The sequence below is a fragment of the Oryx dammah genome, unplaced genomic scaffold, assembly GCF_014754425.2.
Source record: "Oryx dammah isolate SB20612 unplaced genomic scaffold, SCBI_Odam_1.1 HiC_scaffold_8, whole genome shotgun sequence".
NCBI classification, from domain to species: Eukaryota; Metazoa; Chordata; class Mammalia; order Artiodactyla; family Bovidae; genus Oryx; species Oryx dammah.
In genome coordinates, this window is record NW_024070192.1 from 8,421,678 (window position 1) to 8,443,522 (window position 21,845).

The window sequence follows — 21,845 nt, forward strand, 5'->3', positions numbered from 1 at the left end:
ATAATACCCAGTGCTTCTTACATAAACCAGCTTCAGTAACTGGATGCTATCCCACACACGTACTACTGTGAATGTTGTGGCAAATCAGCTTCAGCTTGTTCCCGTTTACTTAAAGTGAGACACATGTGTTTAAGTGGTTTTTCTCAATTATTTTGCTTAAGTAGTTCAGGGTCCTTTACGACATGGCCGGTGTTTCCCATTTTCTACGCGGTTCCGCGGAATCGTGCGTGTCAGGCTGGAGTGTGGCTCTCGGGATCAGCCTCCGTGGGCACTGCTCTCACGGCTGTGTTTACGTTTCCAGTGTGAGGTGCCGGAGGGAGGCCTGGTGCCCAAGTCCCTGTACAGGACCGCGGAGGAGCTGGAGAACGAAGACCTCAAGCTCTGGACTGAAACCATCTACCAGTCTGCCAGCGTCTTCAAAGGGGCCCCACATGAGGTAGGTGCCGGGCTGAAGCCGCGGGGCCTGGGTCTCCCCTCCCCACAGGGGTTCTTCTGTGGGTCTCCCCAGTAGGGGGTCGTTTAGGAGAATCAGATGCTTTTCCCCGTCTTGGTCTTTAGGGTCTTGTTGACACTTGGTCTGCAGTTAAGGTAGCTGTCGATGCTAGCAAGCAGGCTCTTGCAGAGCAGACCTTGGCTGCCCTTGGTCAGGGCCCCCAGGAGGAGAGTAGGCAGGCGTCTCCACGTCTGGTTCACCTGAGACCCTTGACACACGGGAGCGCCTCACGGGTCTCCCCCTGGGGGGAGGTTTGTACCTTCTCAATTTAATGTTTTCGGCATTTTCTGTTTTTCTTGACTGGGTTTGGTTATTTACTGTTTTTAAGGAGTTGGCCCATTTCCCTAGTCTGGTGGAGTGAGGAGAAGCTCACAGGTGTGCGTTCTCTCCTTGCTGTCCTGGGGCGGTGCCTGAGCAAGGCTGTGCCTGTTTTCACACACGCGTGTGCTCTGGTGTCATGAGCGTCTCTGTGCTGAGTGGGCTTAATGCTCTGAGTGGCCTCAGCCCATCCTGGGCTCCGGGCCGAGGTCTGGGGCTCAGGGCCATGGGATCCAGCCAGGCTGAAGCTGGCCGAGCTGCCCCTGTGTTGCTCCTCCGTGCTCCTGGCCGAGGTGTCTCCCTTACCACCGCCAGCGCCTCCTGGGGGGAGCGGACACAGTGCTGTGGTTTGAATGAGCAGAGACGGGCTTGAGGCACCCTACTCCGAGCCTCTTTGTGGGGAGCCAACTGTGTCTCAAGGATTATTTGTATTAATTTCTTACTTGGAGGCTGCGTTCTCTTCTCTGCTTAGGTCACAGTTGCGTCGTCCCGGGTGGGAGCTCAGTGTGCGGTGTGTTCTTGTGGGTCGCAGGGTTATCTGTGAGAGGATTTCTGTGTCAGAACACTGAAAACTTCGGCTCTGGTTTTAGGGTTCAGTAGGGGACACATTGAGGACGGGCGTCTCATGAAATGAGGACTGAGTTCCTTGTCCTACAGTGAACGCAGGCGTGAGGGGCCGGTCCGCAGAGCGGCTGGCATCCCAAGGAGCTCGGCCTATGGGGCCCCTGGTGTTGGTGCCGCCACTGTGCTGGGACAGGGCTCGTGTGCCTGTGGAATCTGCTCTTTGGTGAGAGTCTTTGTAGCTACAGAGCCAAGGTAGTGAGCAGTGGCGGCGGGAGGGCCAGAGACTGCTGGCTGGCAAGCGGACACACCGCCCGCAGCGCTCAGCGAGCGGCTCCCAGGGCAGGTGGGCGCGAGGTTGGCTTCTGCTGAGATTTTTTAGTGAATACATAACTTTTTGCAGCTGGTTTTAATTCTCACAGTAATCTTTGGAAACTATAACTTTGATCATTCCCTGCTGGGAAGCTGTATGGGCGCTGCATGAAATTCAGCTTTTAGATTGGCACTCGACACCGGGGGCCTTCCCCACCCAGGCCACGTAGCTCCCTCTTCCCACTCAGCCTGGCGGCTGCTGGCAAAAGCCCCTCAGTCTGTGCTTGCCTCCTCTCCTCCCCGAGGGGGTTCTTTCTGTCCCTCCTGGGCTGTTTACTCTGGGACCTTCCCTGTGCCCGTCAGCCCAGAGCAACCCTCGGAACCACTTCTGTGGTGTCGAGCGTTATTTCCATTTTGTATCAAGGCCTTTCTTACAGCCAGGACCCGGTAGCTTAGAACGGCGTCTAAAGCGCATGTGTGGGACGCTCAGGCTGCAGGGGGAGCTAACGGAGCATGGAGCTTGATGGAGTGCGGAGCGTGGAGCCTGGCTGAAGAGGCCGGGGGCTGGGACCCCCCTCCCCCAGCCGAGAGGAGAGCTGGCGGGTGGTGGGGATGTGCTGCCCCGGCACCGGCTCACAGGCTCACGTTCCCCGTGGCGGGCTGACGAAGCCAACCTCTCCTTCCAGATTCTCATTCAGATCGTGGACGCCTCATCAGTGATCACGTGGGATTTTGATGTGTGCAAAGGGGACATTGTCTTTAACATCTATCACTCCAAGCGGTCACCACAGCCACCCAAGAAGGACTCCCTGGGGGCGCACAGCATCACTTCCCCAGGAGGGAATAACGTACAGCTGATAGACAGAGTCTGGCAGCTGGGCCGGGACTACAGCATGGTGGAGTCTCCTCTGATCTGCAAAGAAGGGGAGAGTGTGCAGGTAGGGTCCCCTGAGCCTGCTCACAGCCTGGGTTTTCTGTCTGGAGAAGGAAGTCTTAGGGTGTTGGCCGGGCGGTTCGATGTGTCCTCTTAGGGTGATTCAGGAAGCCGAGTGACTCTCAGAAGAACTCAGCTCAGCAGAATCCATGACTTGTGTCTAGAGCCATGAATTATTTCTGGAGATGTTTTCACAGAAGCAAACGGAAGGAAGGAGAGGGCAGTCAGTGCATGTACTGCTGGGATTCAGGCGGCTGTCAAGATGACCTTTGACTCAGCGGCATTGGTCACCTTCAAGAAAATCACTCCGAATAGAAGTGAGATAAACAAGGACATAGGGAACTGTTAGCTGTCATTGCCAAGCATTCTCATTTCTTTGCAGTGTTCCATCAAGTTCATTTAAAACGTTGGCTAGTTATTCTGAGTGCCTGAGCTCAGAATGGTAGTTCTCAGGAGCTTCTGGCCTTCACATAGGATGCATGATTTTGCTGTCTTCACACTTTTCAGGGATAAGCCTGTCAGTGTTTTGGTAGTCTTAGAAGCACTGAAAGAGAATATTCAGTTTTAAAAATAATGAACATTTGAAGCTGTATCACACACTCTTTAGTTCCACAATTAGGGGAGAGAGCAGTTTTCACAGATTGTCATTCTACTTTAGACTGACATCCTTTTAACCCAGGATATGCTGGTAAGGTCACTGGAAGCACATCAGAGTGTTGGCTGGTCTAGGAAAGCTTTTTAGACCCCACCCCTTCGAGGGTAAGCAGAGGACCCTCCTAGGGGCTCCCACCCTGTGGGCGTCCGCTTCCTCCTCCGCAGATGGGGGCCTGGCTGCAGGGCCCACCCCTGGAGGCAGCGTGGGACTGGCCCCGATCATGAACCAGGGTAGCCGGCCCCTTCCCCCACCGAGAGGGTCGGTAATCGACACTGGATCCGAGTGGGCAGAGATGTGGTCCCCTCGGTGTCTGTCCCTGTTGTGGGGCCTCCTGGGAAGCAGGTAGTCCTCAGCTGTGCCCCCAACTCACTCCAGGGCTCCCACGTGACCCGGTGGCCGGGCTTCTACATCCTGCAGTGGAAGTTCCACAGCACGCCAGCCTGCGCTGCCACCAGCCTGCCCCGCGTGGACGACGTGCTGGCCTCCCTGCAGGTCTCCTCCCACAAGTGCAAAGTCATGTACTACACCGAGGTGATCGGCTCCGAGGACTTCAGGTACCGGAGGCCGGGTTCCGGGCCGGGGCAGCTTGTGACGTCACACGATGGGGTGGGGGAGCGAGGGGGCGGGGTCCAGCCGGAAGGCAGTGGGCGGCCACCATGGGCCCTCACGCCTCCCCTCCCCGTGCTGCTTGCAGAGGCTCCATGACCAGCCTGGAGTCCAGCCACAGCGGGTTCTCGCAGCTCAGTGCCGCCACCACCTCGTCCAGCCAGTCCCACTCCAGCTCCATGATCTCCAGGTAGTGCCCAGTGCGCGGAGGGGACGGCCCACCACCTCGGACCGCCGCCCGCCCGCCCGCCCGCCGCCGAGCGGCCACGTTGTGTGAACTGCTCTGGCCCTCTAGGTAGCAGATAGCTCTGCAGATGGTAAACGTAGTCACTGACCCCGAAGCTATCTCGACAGGTAGTTGTAACTCTCACTCAATAGCCATAGATTTTGTATACAGTGTGCACAAAATCCAATCAGAGCACAAGGGCTCTCTTCAAAGAAAAGTAGTTTATATACCAATTAAGAGGTTGACTTTGTCTCAAAGTGGATGCAAAAAAAAAACCGATTCCAGCCACCTCCTCACTGTCCCTTAGTGGATGAAGTCCCTCCTCCACCCGTCCGAGGTGACCCGCCTTCCTCCGTGGAGCAGAAGCTGCCAACTGGTCCCCCGCCCGCAGCTGGCCCCCACCTCCTCCCTGCCGGTGGTCGACGCGCTCCGAGGGCAGTGACCGCCCTCCAGGTTCCTGTTCCTCTGAGTAGTCGCCGCCTAACTGGAAGGACTCAGAGGGAGCCTGTGGGTGTCCCGACCCAGCTCTGGGACCAAACAGACCCGCTGTTGTAAAGTGGGGGCTGGGGGCTCTCAGGGACCTCCCATAACGCCAGGAAGAACACCACCATCATTAAACATTATTTTCTCTCTCCTCCCTTCAAATCTTTTGGTACTTTGAGAGCACACTTTCTCTGTCCGTGAATGTGGGCCGAGGGCCTCCTCCTCTTCCTCCTGGTGTACCGCTCTTCCTTCCTGCATGGGTCACTTCTGAGCTCCTCCACTTGCCTCCCTGGGCCCCTCATAGCCGGGTAGCATCAGTGCCCAGGTGGTCCTTCCTGTCACTGGAGGTGTTTCAGGGGCAGCGAGGCCCACTTGCCGTTTTGAAACGGTCCCACGTTCACTGTAGCTGACCAGCGTTCTCACCATGTGGCTGTGCCAGGACCGCCTGTGACCTGGGGAGCCCGGCTTCTTTGTGAAAGGAAGCTGTGGATGTGTGTGCACGCAAGCTTGTGTGTCCAGGGGTGGGTGTGTGGCAGCGGGGGATGGGGTGAGTAGAAAGTTCAAGTAAGAGAGGATTCGATGTCCTTGAAGCAGATCAGATTATGAAGTTGGTTTGCTTTTGATTTTTTCTTTATGATTCTGATTGCCAAGCCTGGTCTACCTTTTTATTGGCCCATCATTTTCTCATCTTTTTATGGGAAAAGCAGGTTTTCTGTGAGTCTGTCCAGTTGCTGCTTTGGGTCAGTCTCCATGATGAATCAAGACGTGTCACATGGTGGTGTGTGTGGCAGAGGCTGTGCTTTTTAAGAATCTGGGCCAGGAGCCAGGCGCCATGCATTGTTATGAATCTGCCCTGGAGGCATTAGGTGGATTGCTGTGTGGACCGGGGTGTGCCGGGGGGCGGGGTCAGGAGGGCTGGGAGGGGCGGAGCACGGCTCCGCTGGCCGCAGCTCTCCAGTGGGTACCGCGTGCTGAGACTCTCCGCCGCTCCCAGGGCCGCGGGCCTGTGTGGAGCACAGCCGAGACTTGGCACCTAGAAGCTTGTTTCCAGAAAGCACAGGAGGGCTAGTTAGTGGATCCACGCTGCTTGCTGTCAGTGCTTCCTGTTTCCAGATTCTAAGGACCTGAAGATGGTCCCCTTTCTCTCTCTCTTTCTCTGTCTCTCTCTGTCTCAGATGGCGATTTTGCTGACAGCTGCCAAGAAAACGCTTCACTCGACAGTCCACCTCAGCCCAGGGATGTTTGTAGAACTATTTGAATTGCAGCCACCCCTTCCCCCAGGCTGAAGACCAGTTCTTTTTAAGTTGACTCAGAAGTGGCACTATTTTATCCCCAGAGTTGACTGTATCTTTAAGAGTTCAAAGCACATCCCTGCACACACCTTCCAGGGTTCCCTCCGGAGCGCATGGAGCGCATGGCCGGTCTCCTCCTCTCGGGAGGGGTTGTGGGGCAGGTGGGCGGGCTCACGCGGCGCCCGTCCCTGCTTCAGCGCCCTGCGCCCTGTTTCAGATGCTGCTCTTATGCCACCTTTCTCCAGCACTAACGGTCCTTCTGGTTTCCCCTCTGTTACTAGTGTCTTAATTCACCTTCTTTCCTACTTTCATTATTTACATATCAAATTCTGTAAATGTTTTGTAAACATATTACCTCACTCTTGGTAATACAATACTGATAGTCTTTAAAAGATTTTTTTATTATTATCAATAATAAATGTGAACTGTTTAAAAAAAAGTCTTTTTCTTATTGTGAATGGCAACCTCCTTTGAAGAGTATGACGTTCTTAGAAGACTAGAGGTTAGAGGAAGGGGGGATGCTGGAGCCAGAGGCTGGCGCGGATCGAGGGTCAGTACGTAAGGCTCAATGGCCTCCCTGTGCCCCGCCCTGCAACAGAGAACAGGCTGCAGTTTTCTTCAAACTCCAGGAAGTCAAACAGGACTCAGGCTGGACACCCGATACCATGTTTCTCTTTCACATATATACTAAATTAAAACTTAACTAAAGAACGCTCCCCAGAACACACGATCAGATGGATTCGGTCTACATTATATGTGATGAAACTGAACATGCCGATAGTTTAACATTGACTATCAAATCAGTATTTTTCATTGTACAAAAATGTTAACGTAGTTGACAGGCAAGAAGACACGTATGATACTTTGCATTTTCACTTATCTGTGATGAAGTTTACAAAGGCCTTGGAAGAAACTGGGAGATTTCTTTAGTAACAAAATGCGTCCCTTCATCTGGTGGCCAGGGGCCTTCAGAAGCCTGGGCGGCCTGGTCCCCAGCTCTGCGTTTGGGCCTGCGGGAGGCCCGCTCTCGGTGGGAGTGCCCACACGGATTGCCCAGGCCTCAGGGCAGGAGCAGGTAAGGCCTGCAGGTGCCCGCAGCGGGCCTGGGTTGTGAGCCTGCCCTTCCCCTCCCCCCAGCATTCAAGACACTGAGTACTGCTGACTCAGCCAGCTTGTCCCTGAGGGGAGGGAAGACTTTTGCCACGGATTCCTTCCTGCTCTGCTGTCTCCTGGGCCCACTTTACAAGCCATTAATGTAGCGGCAGCTTCTGGTGGCGGCTGCAGCCACAGGAAAAGCAGATGGGGCCGGCAGCACCTGTCCCCTGCTGCCCGTCCCTGTCCTCAGAGCCTCTGGGAAACGGGCATCCTGACGGTGGGTGGTGGGTTTTTGTATCAGGCCAGCAAGTCGTAGCATGTATTGGTATGCATTGGTGTTACATATGTGTGAATACATATATAACGTGTGTATATAATGTGTACATACACTCCAGGCTCTTCCCCACTGACTCAGGGGTAAAGAATCCACCCGCAGTGCGGGAGACCTGGGTTGGGAAGATCCCCTAGAGGAGGGCATGGCAACCCACTCCCAAGATTCTCTCCTGGAGAATCTCATGGACAGAAGAGGCTGGCGGGCTCCAAGTCCATGGAGCAATAGAGTTGGACACAACTGAAGTAACTGAGCACGCCCGGGTGCCCGCACACACAGGTATCCCCTGCTTTTCCAAAAGTTACCTTACACCATTTTCCTTTTATGAAAGACCTACAGTAACACCCATTTTCAGTAACAGAAATCCGAAGAGGATTTTTGCTTGTGTGGAGAAAGGCGGAGTGAGAATAGCGTTCAGTGTTGGTTTCGCAGCAGCCTGCCTTTACAGAAGGAGTGCTCCTGAGTAGGGAGGGAGGCCCCCCAGGCTCCTTCCCAGAAACCACACTTAGCATCTCAACACAGCCCCTGCAGCTGTGAACCCTGTCTCAGTGTCTGTGCTTTATCTCAGTTTATTCTTTGAATCTGCTACCAGAGCATACCCTAAGGTAATTGCTTCTTCCCTTAATGCTATTTTGACTTAGGAAGGGTAGGACCACTGTACTTTCGGATAGTGGGAAAAATAAGCTTGAAACCATGAGCAGCCCATAAACACTGAGAATCCCTAGCACCTGGATTATGGTCTTTCAATACCTTTCCTCACTAAAGAAACAAGCCATTCTTGGAGAAATGGGTGATTCTAGGTCTGGTACAGGAAATTTACAAGATGAGCCGGGGACATCTTATCAAAGAGGAAAGTGATCAAAGACACTAGGGTCGTAGCACAAGGGCTCAGAAGCTGACTTGAGGCTTTCACTGGTCAAGAATGAAACACTTTGGGGGACTTCCCTGGTGGTCCATTGGCTGAGACTGTGCTCCCAACACAAGGGGCCCGGGTTCCATTCTTGGTCAGGGAATTAGATCCCACGTGCTGCAACTAAGAGTTCCTATGCCGCACCTAATAAAGGTCCTGCATGTCACAGCTAAGACTTGGTGCAGCCAAATAAATAAATAGAATGGAACACTAGATTGCAATCAACTTCCAACCCACTGACTGTGTTAAAATCCATGAATTCATAATTCTAAGTAATTTTCATATAGAACTGATGCCCTTTGGAAGACGATGAGGAACCAATTTTGAAAGCTGATAAGTAAACAAGGTGAATTTATCCTGCCTTTCCTAAATGGACAGAAGCTGGAGAGCAGTACCCATGAAAGTAAGCAAGCTAATTAATTAAAGGAATAACAATAATGCCGTTTTGCATGAGTGAACAGATATAAGCGTTCAGCATCTTCAGCTGCTCAGCTCAGTTCAGTTGCTCAGTCATGTCTGACTCTGCGACCTCATGAACTGCACCACACCAGGCCTCCCTGTCCATCACCAACTCCTGAAGTTTACTCAAACTCGTCAGTGATGCCATCCAACTGTCTCATCCTCTGTCATCCCCTTCTGCCTTCAATCTTTCCCAGCATCACGGTCTTTTCCAATGAGTCAGTTTTTCACATCAGGTGGCCAAAGCATTGGAGTATCAGCTTCAGCATCAGTCCTTCCAATGAATATTCAGGACTGGTTTCTTTTAGGATGGACTGGTTGGATCTCCCTGCAGTCCAAGGGACTCCCAAGAGTCTTCTCCAACACCACAGTTCAAAAGCATCAATTCTTCGGTGCTCAGCTGCTAAGGTCACAGAAAGACAACTGCATATTCTGGTCTTCTGGAGAACTGCAGCTCTGTGAGTTCTTCAAGCCCAAGCCAGGCTCTGGGTCTGGCTGCCGATTTGTAGGAAGTATAGAAGATGGGCAACAGCTGAACTGCACTACGGGAAACGAGGTTCGGGTTCTTCAACAGAGAAATTGTGAGGAGAAGAAAGGAATGGAAGTGGGGGAGTCCCATAAATTAAAGAGATTTTCACTTAACAAGCAAGACCAAACAGTATTAACTAGAGATGCACATAGCCAAGTGATGGTTCCTTCTGGGGATGCAGCCCAGGTTATGGGCGGCGTGGGCCAATCTTTCCACCGAGTTGCGGATTCAACCATGCTCTTCCATGTTTCTGTTTTATCTTAGGATAGTAAGGTTTGTTGCTGTTGTTTAGTTAGGGCTTTAGGTGGGTTGTTTTCACTACAAGGAAAGTAACGCTGGTTCTTTCACTGGGAATCTCCTCCTTTTACCTGGACTTCCCTGGTGGCTCAGACAGTAAAGAATCTGCTTGTAATGCAGGAGACCCTGGCTGGGTGCCTGGATTGGGAAGTTCCACTGGAGAAGGAAATGGCAACCTACTCCAGCATTCTTGCCTGGGAAATCCCACGGACAAAGGAGCCTAGTGGGCTGCAGTCCATGGGGTTGCGGAGTTGGCCACAGCCGAGCAACTTAACACTTCTGCTTTCCTTTTACCCAGATCACAAGGTGGGGGCTGCTGGCACCCATGGCCCAAGTTCCGAGCCCAGGGACGTACCCTGCGTTTGTGGTGTCTGTGCCCAGGACAGCAAAGCAGTGCCAGCCAGCTGGCAGCAAGTGACAGCCGGCTCCTGGGGTCTTCCAGGAGAAAATCGGAGGCTGGTCCCTTTAAAGTTCTACCCCTTGCTGAGTGCTGCCTATGACCCGCCCTTTCTCTTCCTTCAAATAGAAGCAAACAGACTTTCCCACTCCAACCTTGCCTTTGGGTTTAAGAGTGCGGTCGGTCACCGGGACCCGTTTTGACAGCGACAGAAAGCCAGTTATAAGCCCTGGGGTATCCCAATTACTGAGCCTCTGTGCACGAGCCCCAAACACCCTGTGTCAAAGTGAGACACAAGGGCAGGGGAGTCTCTGGGCTCTTTCTGGGAACCTAAGAGAGGCGAGTGCCTGGCTCCAGAAAGTAGGACCCTCCCAGCTGCACCTGTAGAAGCATCCAGATTCCCACGGAATTGTCGGGCTGCCGAGTCCTGCTCCTTCCCTTTTGCAAGGCTGGTCTGCACCCCTGCTCAGAGTCCCTGCGTTACAGTCAGCAAAACCCAACCTCAGCCCCCAGCTGGAGCCCCCTTCCGGCCGATGAAGGCTAATCACGGCTCCATCCAGGGAATTGCGTCCGTGGGCGCCACCTTGTGGCCATGAGGAAGATGTGCACGCCCGTCATCGAGTTGGGCAGCGAGCCGTCTCTGCTTTCATCTCTGCCCCTGGAGTCCCAGCCATGGGAGAAAACTCTTCAGCTCCCACGTCTGCTAAAATCTTGCTTCGGAAAAGGTGTGATGGTTAATTCTATGGGTCGATTTGGCTGAGCCGTGGGGCCCAGCTATTTGGTCACCATACAGTTCTGAGTGTGTCTGTGAGGGTGGTTTTGTTTTTTTTTTTTTTGATGAAATTAACATTTACTGGGTAGACTGAGAAAAGCAGATGGGCCCCATCCAATCAGCTCAAGGCCTGAATAGAACAAAAAGGTTGACCCTCCCATAAGTAAGAGAGGATTCCTCCTCCCCAGTGGCCTTGATCTGGGACACTGGCTTTTTCTCTTTTGGACTGGACCTGGCACTTCCTGAGTCTACCATCTGCCTGCCTTCAGATAGGAGTCAGGCCATCAGCTCTCCTGGGTCTCCAGCTCGCCCACTGCAGGTCCCAGGACTCGTCAGCCTCCATTATCACATGAGCCAGTTCCTTACGCCAAGCCTCTTTCTGTACAAATACATCCTATTATGTATATACATCCTGTGGAAACTTGATAGATTGCAGAAAGTTTGCTCCAGTCCTGGCATTGCAAAGCCTTTGACATTTACCACTTACAACAACAAAAAACCTGATTAATCTGGAATCATCTCTCCTTGGGTGTGTGTGTGTGTGTGTGTGTGTGTTTTGGTTTGGGTTTTACCCCTCAATAGGTTTATCCTTCTTTATTTTACGTAGAATGAAATTCCAGGCTGTCAGAGCTGGGCAAAGAGCTTAGACTGATCTGAAAGTGAAAGTTTCTCAGTCGTGTCCAACTCTTTGCGACCGCATGGCCTATACAGTCCATGGAGTTCTCCAGGCCAAAATACTGGAGTGGGTAGCCATTCCCTTCTCCAGGGGATCTTCCCAACCCAGGGATTGAACCCAGGTCTCCCACATTGCAGGCGGATTCTTAACCAGCTGAGCCACAAGCTCTTACAGCTTAAGAAGGTGCAGCCCAGAGGAGGGAGGGGGTGCTCCCTGAACAGCGGCCGTGAGTCCAGCCAGGAGCTCCCACAGCCCCGGTTCTCACCTGCTTGCTGTCACTGATGATAAAATGCTGTCGCCGATGATAAAATGAGAGGACGCAGGTTATCTCCTCAGGTCGCTGTCAAGATACGGCCAGCAAGTGGTTATCAGAGCCGGTCTGCCAATGTGGGGGTGCAGGACAGCTGGGACGCTCCAAGGACTTGGGGACCCAGCTGGGGCCCAGGTCTGAGGAGACGCCAGTACCTGCCGGGGAGGGTCCACCGGGACGGGGTCGAGCTGGGCATCAATGGAAGACAAGCCGCCAAAGGTGAGATCAGAAGGCAGGGCACACAAACCAAGAAAGCTTTGCAGCCCTGTCTCCTCCCATTTCAGGGAGGAAGTGACAGACAGCTACAGGGGTGGTTAGATGTTGCTGACTGTCCCCCTGCTCGGCCACCCATGGAAACGGAGGACAGACAGCCTGCTGTGGAGGGAGGTGGCTGCCGGGGACAGCTGCTTCTGGGCCTTCCAGCACCTTCTGTCTGTCCACCCCCCACCCATCACCCTCTGTGCAGGACTGAGCACAAGGCCCGGTTGGGGGGGGGGACACAGCTCCCGCACTCACAGTGGGTGGGTGTGTCCTTGGGCCACTGTTCTGTCCCAGCCGGGGCCAAGGACAGTACCTGCCTCAGGGCAGACACCCCAAAATATCTATGGAGTGAAATGGAGTTCTCCTCGCTTCTGGCCTCACGTGTGTGCTAAGCCATCACAGTCGTGTCCGATTCTGCAACCCCGCGGAGGCCTGCCAGGCCCCTCAGTCCACGGGGATTCTCCAGGCAAGAATTGCTGGAGTGGGTGGCCATGCCCTCCCCCAGGGGATCTCCCCATCCCGGGGCTTGAACCTGCGTCTCTTACGTTTTCTGCATTGCCAGGCGGGTTCTTTACCACCAGTGCCCCCTGGGAAGCCCCAGGCGGAGGCTGTCTTTCTCCATCAGACAACGTGAGCAAGGATGTTTCACGGCTGGAGGCATAAACGTACGTGAGGTGCAGTCGGGACTCACGATACACTCAGCCCTGGGACAGTCAGCCCCCCGTGGCCGCAGGTTTCACGTCCACAGATTCAACTGACCGTAGCTGGTTCAAGCCACAGGTGGGCGAATCTGAAGACTTGAAACCCGCTGCTGCGGAGCCCAGGCGTCCCCTGGATGCACTGGGTCAGGGCTCCACGGGGCGCCTGAAGCCGCTTCGCCAGCCCGGAAATCGAGGGACACTGTGCTCATGTTTCCTTCTGATTTTAGGAGAAATTAAAATATGTTCTTGGCCCCAAGAAGAATCCTGAGCCGGCCTCCAGGGTCTGCTGGGGTAGGTGGCCCTGGCCCAGCTGTGGGGTGGCCCCAAGGGCAAGGTGAGGCACCTGCTCACTTTCCTGAAATCCTGGGTCAGGAGCCGCCCACTGACAGGTATACCTTGAGCCCTGCCCAGCAGCTCTGTCCCTGCCAGTGCTTCTCGGAGAGGATGTCGCCACCCTTGCACCCCCTTGGGCATTGGCGTGTGGAGGCATGCTTATGTGTGCATGAGTGTGTGAGTGCTGGGTCTGTGTTGACACTGCGGAGGTGTCTGGGGGATCCATGCAGTATAGACGGTGTGGGAGAAGCCTGGAGGAGGGACAGGGTCCCTGGTGGTCAGTGGGCAGGGGTGGGGGTGATGCTTAGCTCTCTGGGACCTGGTCACCTGGTCTCAGTACCGCTCTCTGCTGACCCACAGATAGACAGGCGAGTGGGAGATCCTTTGTGTTCAGAAGCGAAATAGAGAAAGTCTGAGTTCCGCTCAGCAAACCGACTGAGGACGGGCATCAGGTGTGGCCGGGCACCTCCCTCACCTGTGCCTGGACTCAGCCGCCGCAGGACTTGGCTGCTGGGGACAGGGACCCGGTACCGAGGAGACGAGCTGCCCCTGGACAAACTCAAAGGGTGATGGCCCGTGTCCAGGATGGACTGCATCCCTGAGTCACCGTGGGAAGTGGCCTCTGCCTGCCTCTCGCTGGACTACAGTGAGAGTAAGTCCCCACTGCACGTGACGTCAGGGTTTATCCGTCACTACTGCAGAAAGGGGCTTGTCCTGACAAATACAGGGAGGAGGTCAGAGGTGGTGAGGGGCATCAACTAGGTCCCCAAAGGCCTTATGGGTCCTGAGAGGCCACCAGCTTTTTGGTTGAAGCTCTGAATGAGATGGGGCAACTGTTAATCTTTATAAGGTCAACTCTATTTTCTTTTCCTTAACAGTTTCTGGGTTTTACATTTTGCTTAGAAAGGATTTCCCCATGCTAAGTTTTCCTATATTGTTGGGGCATTCCCGGTGGCCTAGTAATTAGGATTTCAAGTTTTCACTGGAGTGGCCCAAGTTCACTCCCTGGTTGGGGAACTGAGATCCTGCAAGCCATACACAACACGACAAAAACAACAAAAATTTTGCTACATTCTTAAATTGCTTTCATGGCTTTACTTTTTTTTAATACTTAAATCTCTGATGCATCAGATGTTGGTTTTTTTAAATTAAATTATTTTTGTTTATCTTGATGCTGAAGCTGAAGCTCCAATAAATTGGCCACTTGACATGAAGAGCCAACTCACTGGAAAAGACCCTGATGCTGGGAAAGGTTGAGGGCAGGAGGAGAAGGGGTGTGACAGAGGATGAGATGGTTGGATGGCATCACTGACTCAATGGACATGAGCCTGAGCAAACTCCAGGAGACAGTGAGGGACTGGGAAGCCTGGCATGCTGCAGTCAGTCCATGGGGTCGCAAACAGCTGGACACAATGAGCAACGACAGCAATTTTTGTTTGCGCTGGGTCTTTGTTGCTGCAACCAGGCTGCAGAGAGCGGGGCCTACTCTCAAGTTGCAGTGAACAGGCTTCTCACTGTGGTGGCTTCTTGTTGCAGAGCACAGGCTCGAGGCTCACGGGCTCAGGAGCATGCCAGCTCAGTGGCTGAGAGCTGCTGGCCCTAGGGCACGTGGATTCAGTAGCTGCGGCTCGAGGGCTCTGGAGCTCAGGCTCAGCAGTGTGGTGCATGGGCTCAGTTGCTCTGCGGCATGTGCAATCTTCCCCGACCAGGGATCGGACCCATGTCCGCTGCTTTGGCATAGGGATTCTTATCCACCGAGCCACCAGGAAATCTTGATGTTGGTTTTTGTGTAGTGACTTTTGATTCATCTTTAGTGACTCTCTAGATTCAGCAACTGCAGAACCAAGCTTACTTCTATCTTTTTGGAACCCTTATGAGAAGTCCTTTAGGGACTGGTGCCCAGTGATGGGTGGGAAGGGTGTGGAGAGAGAGGTGGACAGTAGCAGTTCTTCCAGAGGGCCAGGGTCAGCTGAGCAGCCACCTATAGACAATCAGACAACAGCAAGGGTTGAAAAATCACAGCCCTGGGACTTTGCTGGTGGTCCAGGGGCTAAAACTATGTCCCCAATACAGGGGGTCCAGGGATTGTTCCCTGGTCAGGGAACTAGGTCCTGCAGGCTGCAACTAAAGATCTGGCATGCCACAGCGAAGATCAAGGTGCCCACGTGCTGCGACCAAGACCTGGTGCAGCCAAGTAAATAAATAAATTGTTTATAAAGAAAGAAAAAAAGGAAAATGATGCCCTGATTCCAGTGTTGACCCTGGAACACGATCCATACCCAGCAGCCACGGTCAAGAGCGCCCTCGTGTGGACACAAAGCCGGCAGCATTCCCAAGTCAGCTCTGAGTCCAAGAAACTCGGGACTTTAACCCGCGTTAAAATAACCGACCAGCTGTCGTCAGAGAACAAGTGATTTCTCTCATTGCCTCATTATAAAACACTTCAGTGTGCGTCCCAGGAAGCTGTTTGGTTTAGAAATCACAGGAGGAAGCTGAAGAGAAAACACAAATTAGAGACAAGTGGGGAAAGCTTTGCCCGGCTCTTCCCTGGAATCCGGCTCGGCCTTGCTGGGGGTCAGTTGCTAGGGGTCAGTTTGGGGTTTCTGGAGTGGGTGGCCATCTCCTGGGCAGGGTCGCCTTCCAGGACAGATCTGAAAGGGAACACAGATTTTTGTAAATGAAGATGAATGTTGGTTCCGCTGCCTCTGGAAATAGGCAGAGAATATCTATCAAGTTAAAGGGACGCCTGCTTGTCTCTGAAGCTGCGAGGAGATGAACAAATGAAGGCGGGTGGAGCAGAGAGGGCGGGTCTGGGTCTCAGTCACCCCACACCCTGCGGAGCCCTGAGATGACGTTTTGACCCCGAGTTCCCAGGGTTCACAGTCACAAGTTGCAGGCTTGGCCGCCGGCTCCTCACACCTCCGCTGTTCCCAGAGCCAAAGGGAGCCCATTGGAATGTCATTGTGTTCCCTGGACAGCTTCAAGGACGGGGGAAGAACCGGGCAGCAGGCCTTCTCCACTTCCCCACTTGAGTCCTGCTCGGCCAGGGCTGGCCTCGGTCCTCTCCTGTCATCTGGACAACCAGCATCAGCTTTGGCCCCACTGACATCATGAAAATGAACGTGTTAGTCACTCAGTCGTGTCTTTCTCTGCGACCCTATGGACATAACCCGCCAGCCTCTTCTGTCCTTGGGATTCTCCAGGTAAGAATGTTGGACAAGTGGCCATTCCCTTCTCTAGAGGATCTTGCCGACCCAAGGATTAAGCCTGGGTATCCTGCACTGCAGGCAGATTTTCGCCATCTGAGCCACGAGGAGGAATTTAGGGCGGGCCATCCTTTGTGGTCGGGGCTGTCCAATGCACTATATGGTGTTTGGCAGCATCTTTGGCCCCTACCCTCCAGGTACCAATAGCAACCCTTCAACTGTAACCACCAGGGATGTCTCAGACTGCCCACTATCCCCTATGGGGGCAAAACCATCCCCAGTTGAGACTCACTGTTCTAATCCAACACTCTCATGACTGGGAGGAAGAGAGTGAGGTCCAGGGAGGTAAAGATATTTGCCCAAAGTAACACAGCAAGTCCATAAAAGCGGAGCTGGAGCTCAACCTCTGGCCCTGCACCCCTAGACTGGTGCCCTGCCCATTGCAAACACAGGAGCAGCTGCGAGGAGCACGGTTTTAATGAAGGGTGCAACGTGAATTCCTCCAAAGTCCAGTTCTCGCACGGCAGTCACTGAGACTGCAGACGCCCAGGCTGGGCAGAAATGAGCCTCCTTGGCTGGACCAAGGAGCCAAGTGCGTTTTGATTCCAGGCCCCGACACAGACTCTCCCCGGCCTGGTCCCACATAGAGAACACAGCCTTGCAGATCCGGGCCTGGACATCTGGACCAGACAGTGATGGGCTCACCTCTGGATGACACCCGGATAAGCTCCAGCGGCTTCGCTGGACCTCATGGACTGTCTTCATCGTCATTGTCATCAGCAAGATCCAGACATGACCACAGCCTCCTCAATAAACACCTTCCCAGTCGGCCAGATCAGATTTGAAGACGCGCTCTGGGAAAAGGCTGTGACAGGAGCCCCTGGCCAGAATCATCTAGTAATGCCAGATTCCCTTCTGATTACTTCCTGATTTTGTTTAATGAATGAAATTAGACACGGTGTGGAATTTCCTAAATCACAAACACATTTATTCTGGGGACAGCGATAGAAGTGTGTGCGTGAGGTGTGAGGCCCGAGTTCGCCCAGAACAAGGGGCGTGAATCTGGTCACGCATTTGACTTTGTCACTGTGGGGTCAGCGGCCCCGCACATGACATGCACGTTGGAGGGAAGTTGCCTGCAAATGAGAATGTCGCTTCTGTTTTCAGCCTGTCCTCCAACTCCCTTGGAGCAGCCTCATCAGAGCCGGATGGGGGTTTCTCATCTTGCTCCAGGCGAGTCCCGCAGCCTTGGGGTCTGCTCCTGTTCCGTCTCCCATCTGCGGGCTGGACAACTGCAGACTAAGCTGCGGGCACCCTGGAGTCAGGGGCCAGCTCTGCCACAGGCTGCCTGCCTGGCGCTGGGGAAGCTGTGGGACATGATGGAACTTCCCTGGTGTCCAGTGGCTAAGACTCTGAGCTCCAAATTCAGGGGGCCTGGGTTCGATCCCTGATCAGGGAACTAGATCTCACATGCCCTGCTACTAAGAGTTCACATCCCGTAACTGGGGTCCAGCACAGCCAAATAAATAAACAAATTAATTAATTAATTAATAAGTGTATGGTGCCCTTTGTTAGCAGTGAGCCTGTTGAGCAAGCGTTCTATAAACATCAGCTACTGTGAGGAGGTCAGTGATGATGAGCACGGTGACCTGCGGACCTTTCAGTCACACCCATGGTTCCCTTTCTTTCTCAGATGTGATCACAGCCAATCAGGCTGGTCTCTGCCCCAGGGCCTTTGCACCTGCCATCTCCCCGCCAGGTCTTGGCCACCTTCTCTCACCTTCTGATCTAAACAGCACCAGCTGCCCAGACACCCCAGTGCTCTCCTCTGATGGGAACACAGACTCAGGCCCCAGGAGGCCCCTGTGTGCCCTGTTCAGGGCTACAGTTCTGGAGTCTGAGAGGTGGGCCTGGTTGGATGAGGATGAAGAAGGATCGTCAAGGTCCTTACAACAGGAGAAGGCTGCAGGGCAGGGAGCTGGGGTGTCCAGCCCTCCAGGGGCCTCGGGGCTGCAGACCGCATCATCAAGAGCTTCTGGCTTGGGCGTGTGGGGTCAGACTTCCAGCCCTGCCTCCCAGTCAAGGGCTGCAGGCCCTGGTGTGAGTCTCTCAGGCTCTCTGAGATCCGACCTTCTCACCTGCCTGACGGGGACCTAACAGTAGAGGGAGGATCCCTCTGAAGGAGAAATCAAACCCCAGCACCTCAGCGCCGGGTGGGCGTTACGTTCAGAGATCAGGGAATGCGCGAGGTTTGTTGTCTGGGAGGAGATCTCGAAGGTTCTTCTCAACTCCAAACGCCACAGTTCCAGGATAATTTAGAAACGAAGCACTTGAAAATGGGCTTGGATTTTCAGCCCCCTCTCTTTGGAGTGAGTGGGGACGGGGACCACGAAGGATGCTCTCCCCACTTCGCAGTGGAAACACCGCCCACCCTGCCTCTCTTGGGCTCTCCACGCGTCCCCGCGGAGAGGCGGCCCCAGCCTAAGTCCACAGCGCCGCCTGCTGGACCGCAGGTGGAGGGCAGGGGAGGCCACCCCCACAGCGCCACCTGCTGGAGCGCAGGTGGAGGGCAGGGGGAGGCAACCCTAGCCGAAGTCCACAGCGCCGCCTGGTGGAGTGCAGGGGAGGCAGCCCCATAGCGCCACCTGCTGGAGCGCAGGTGGAGGGCAGCCGGCCATCCCCCAGGCTTGAACAAGGGCAGGCTGGGGGCTTACCTGGCCCTTCCCACCGGCAGAAGATCCTGGAAGGAAGCACGGAGGTCAGCAGACTGCACAACGAGGGGAAGGGTCTGATACCCTGTGCTGGGCCTTGGGACCTTCAGTGGACACTCCCGGGGCCTGTGGGGACTGGGCCTCCCTCCTTCTCAGGCCTGGTCCTCACTGAGCCTCACTGCAAGGCAGGTGACACTGCACTCCCCTGCCCTCCCCCCTCTCCCGCCCCGAGTTCCTTCTCAGTCTTAAAGACAGGGAAACTCAGGCCCAAAGGAGTCACAGCCTGTGGGTGGGCTCAGGGCCTGGGATTCCCACCCAGGCTGGTTGGTACCACGGTCACCTCTGCTGGGAATGTTCCCTCCCTCTGCCTAACCTGAGGAACTTGACCTCTAGGAGGCCACCTCCTCCAGGAAGCCTTCCCCCACTCCTCCACACTAGGATGTGTGTTCCTGCTCTGTGCTCACCTAGCAGGCTGCTCCCCCTTTGAGCTCTCACCAGGTTGTACCATCGTTGTTCACCTGTCCTGGGTTCACCTCACCCCAGTCCGTGAGCTCCTGAAGGTGTCACCTGTCTGCTGTAATGAACCAAACTTTTAACTGCACAATTTTAAGTCAATTACAAGGAAGTGGGGATCCAAGGAGGAGGAGGGAAGTCAGAGGATGCACCAGAAGCCCAGCACCTGCTGGGTTTGGCTGGGGGGTACCTCAGGGTGTGCCTCCAAGGAGGACATGGAGCTGGGCTCTGAGCGGTGTGGCAGAATCCATGCTGGCTGAGCTCACAGATGGGGTGCCAGGACACTTGTCCCCAGCAAGGTCTGAGGGCAGCCTGAAATGAAAGAACCGTTGAATGTGAATCTTTTTGGCTATTCTGTGTGGCGTGCAGGATCTTAGTTCCCCGACCAGGGATAGAATGCATGTCCCCTGCATTGAAAGCGCAGAGTCCCATCCACTGAACCGCCAGGGAAGTCCCTCGACTGTGAATTTTAAATTCCAGAACAGGCCGTTCCAGAAGGAATGGGCTCCTCTGTCAGCCAACAGATCTAAAGAATGGCGAAAAGAAACTCTTAAGACAGAAGGGAAATAATAAAAGAACGAATCTTAAAGCATCAGGAAGGCATAAAAGAACAATGGAAAGAGCAGAAAATGTAGGCACAATACACTTTCCTCCTCGACGAGGATTCTAAATCAAATGTGATGATTGAAACAAAAATCATACCACCACCTTACACCTGGCCACTTAGTGTCAGGGGCTCCGGGTCGGTCCTCTTGGCGGTTCTGCCTGGCAGAGCTTGTGTTTTGTGAGGTTTCAGGTCAGTCAGCAGAGCAGTGAGCCTGCTTGAGGAAGGCACACCTGGGTCACCGGCTTCCATTGGGTTAGGACGGGGGGATCATAGACGCCCAGCTGTTTCCCACTCAGACTCAGCCTTGGGATCCCTGATCAGCTTGCCTTCTCTTTCGACTCGTCAGAACCCCCTTTGGTTGCCCCCTGCATCACCCCAGGGTTTGTAGCTGTGTTTTGCAAAGAGGAGCAGGAAGGGACCTGTCTACACCGTCTTATCCAGGGTGAGGATGCTCAGTCGCTCAGTCATGTCTGATTCTTTTGTGACCCCATGGACTGTAGCCTGCCAGGTTCCCCTGTCTGTGGAATTTTTCAGGCAAGAATACTGGAGTGGTTTGCCATTTCCTTCTCCAGGGAATCTTCCCGACCCAGGGATCGAACCTGAGTGTCTGGCATCTCCTGCATGGGCATGTGGATTCTTTACCACTGTGGAGCTTGGCCTGGATGTCCCTAATTATTTGACTGAATGATGGAGCGTCTGTTTGAAGGACAGTGATGAACACAGGACCTGGGCCCAGGCAGGTCCTCTGTGAAAAGCTCGAGGAACTGTCTCCTGCTGGACCCATGAGCCGAGGGCCAGACTCGCAGTCTAGCCAGATTCCCCCAGTGCCCCCCAGCTGGAGGGGTGCCATGCTGGAGTGACCGCAGCGGGCAAGGAGCCCAGGATGTGGGGTGGTCCTGAGCACGCGCTGCTCGTCTGCCCTCCACTGAGAGGCACTGGCCGGGGAGGCAGAGCCAACTGCTCCCGAGCTGAGGGACGGAGAGAAGAAGGGAGAGGTCCAACCGGAAGGCGGCCTCTGCCCCAGATGTTGGTCACTCTGGCAGTTGGGGTGGTGAGTGAGGATGGCTGTGCCCTTTGGATTGGGAGAAGGAAAAGCTAGGGCGCAAGCCCCGAAGACCCCACGGAGCCCAGGGACCACTGCAGCCCGAATCTCCTGGCTCTGCTCCTCTCTTACTGCCCCAGTGCCTGAGCCTGGTGACCTCACAGCAAACACAGGTGGAGGCTGTACACACCTCTAGAAAGTTCCGTGGGCCTAACACTCAGAGCTCCTTCACTGGCCTTTGTTTCCGGAGGAATGGCTGTGGCCTTTCAGAACCTGCCAGCCTCCCTTCAAGCTCCTTACCGCCTGGAATCTGGGTCACCAGGTCAGTGTGTAAACACCCCCCATCCGCCAGGTGGGCCCCAGGGGAGGCTGAGGAGGAGGAGGAGGAGGAGGAGGCGGGCCACTTTGAAGGGATTAGGAGAGGAAGTAAGGAAGCCTGGAGGCCAGTCCTTCTTTCTTTTCCATTTCCTGCCAGAAACGCGCAGAAAGTTCCTTTCTGTGCCCAACTCCCTGGTGGGAGGAAGGCGGGGCGTGGGGAGCAAGGGGCACCAGAGAGAATCAGCCCCAGCCCCTCCTCTTCCTGCCAATTCACAAATCCTAACCCACAGCCCAGCCCTGGGTTCAGGAATGCAATAAGGTGAGCATGCTTCCCAGGCCCGCCCTGCGTGTGTTCCTCCGCTAAGCCTGGCCGACTCTCTGCGACCCCGTGGACTGCGGCAGCCAGGCTCCCCTGTCCTCCACTGTCTCCTGGAGTTCACTCAAACCCATGTCCATTGAGCCAGCGATGCCATCCAACCATCTCATCCTCTGTCATC

The 21,845-nt window shown here is 54.5% G+C and overlaps 1 protein-coding gene across 3 annotated transcripts in view; it reads left to right on the forward strand.

Annotated features, from left to right (window-relative positions):
* SEC14L1 (SEC14 like lipid binding 1) overlaps positions 1-6,319 on the forward strand; it is a 46,937-nt gene extending 40,618 nt beyond the window's left edge. For all 3 annotated transcript variants that reach the window (XM_040244668.1, XM_040244669.1, XM_040244670.1), the window contains 5 exons: positions 302-436; positions 2,371-2,622; positions 3,649-3,827; positions 3,968-4,069; positions 5,764-6,319. In XM_040244668.1, the coding sequence (XP_040100602.1) occupies positions 302-436; positions 2,371-2,622; positions 3,649-3,827; positions 3,968-4,069; positions 5,764-5,779 (684 nt within the window). In that variant the 3' untranslated portion in view covers positions 5,780-6,319. The remainder of the gene's footprint in view (positions 1-301; positions 437-2,370; positions 2,623-3,648; positions 3,828-3,967; positions 4,070-5,763) is intronic.
* The last annotated feature ends 15,526 nt before the right edge of the window (positions 6,320-21,845 follow it).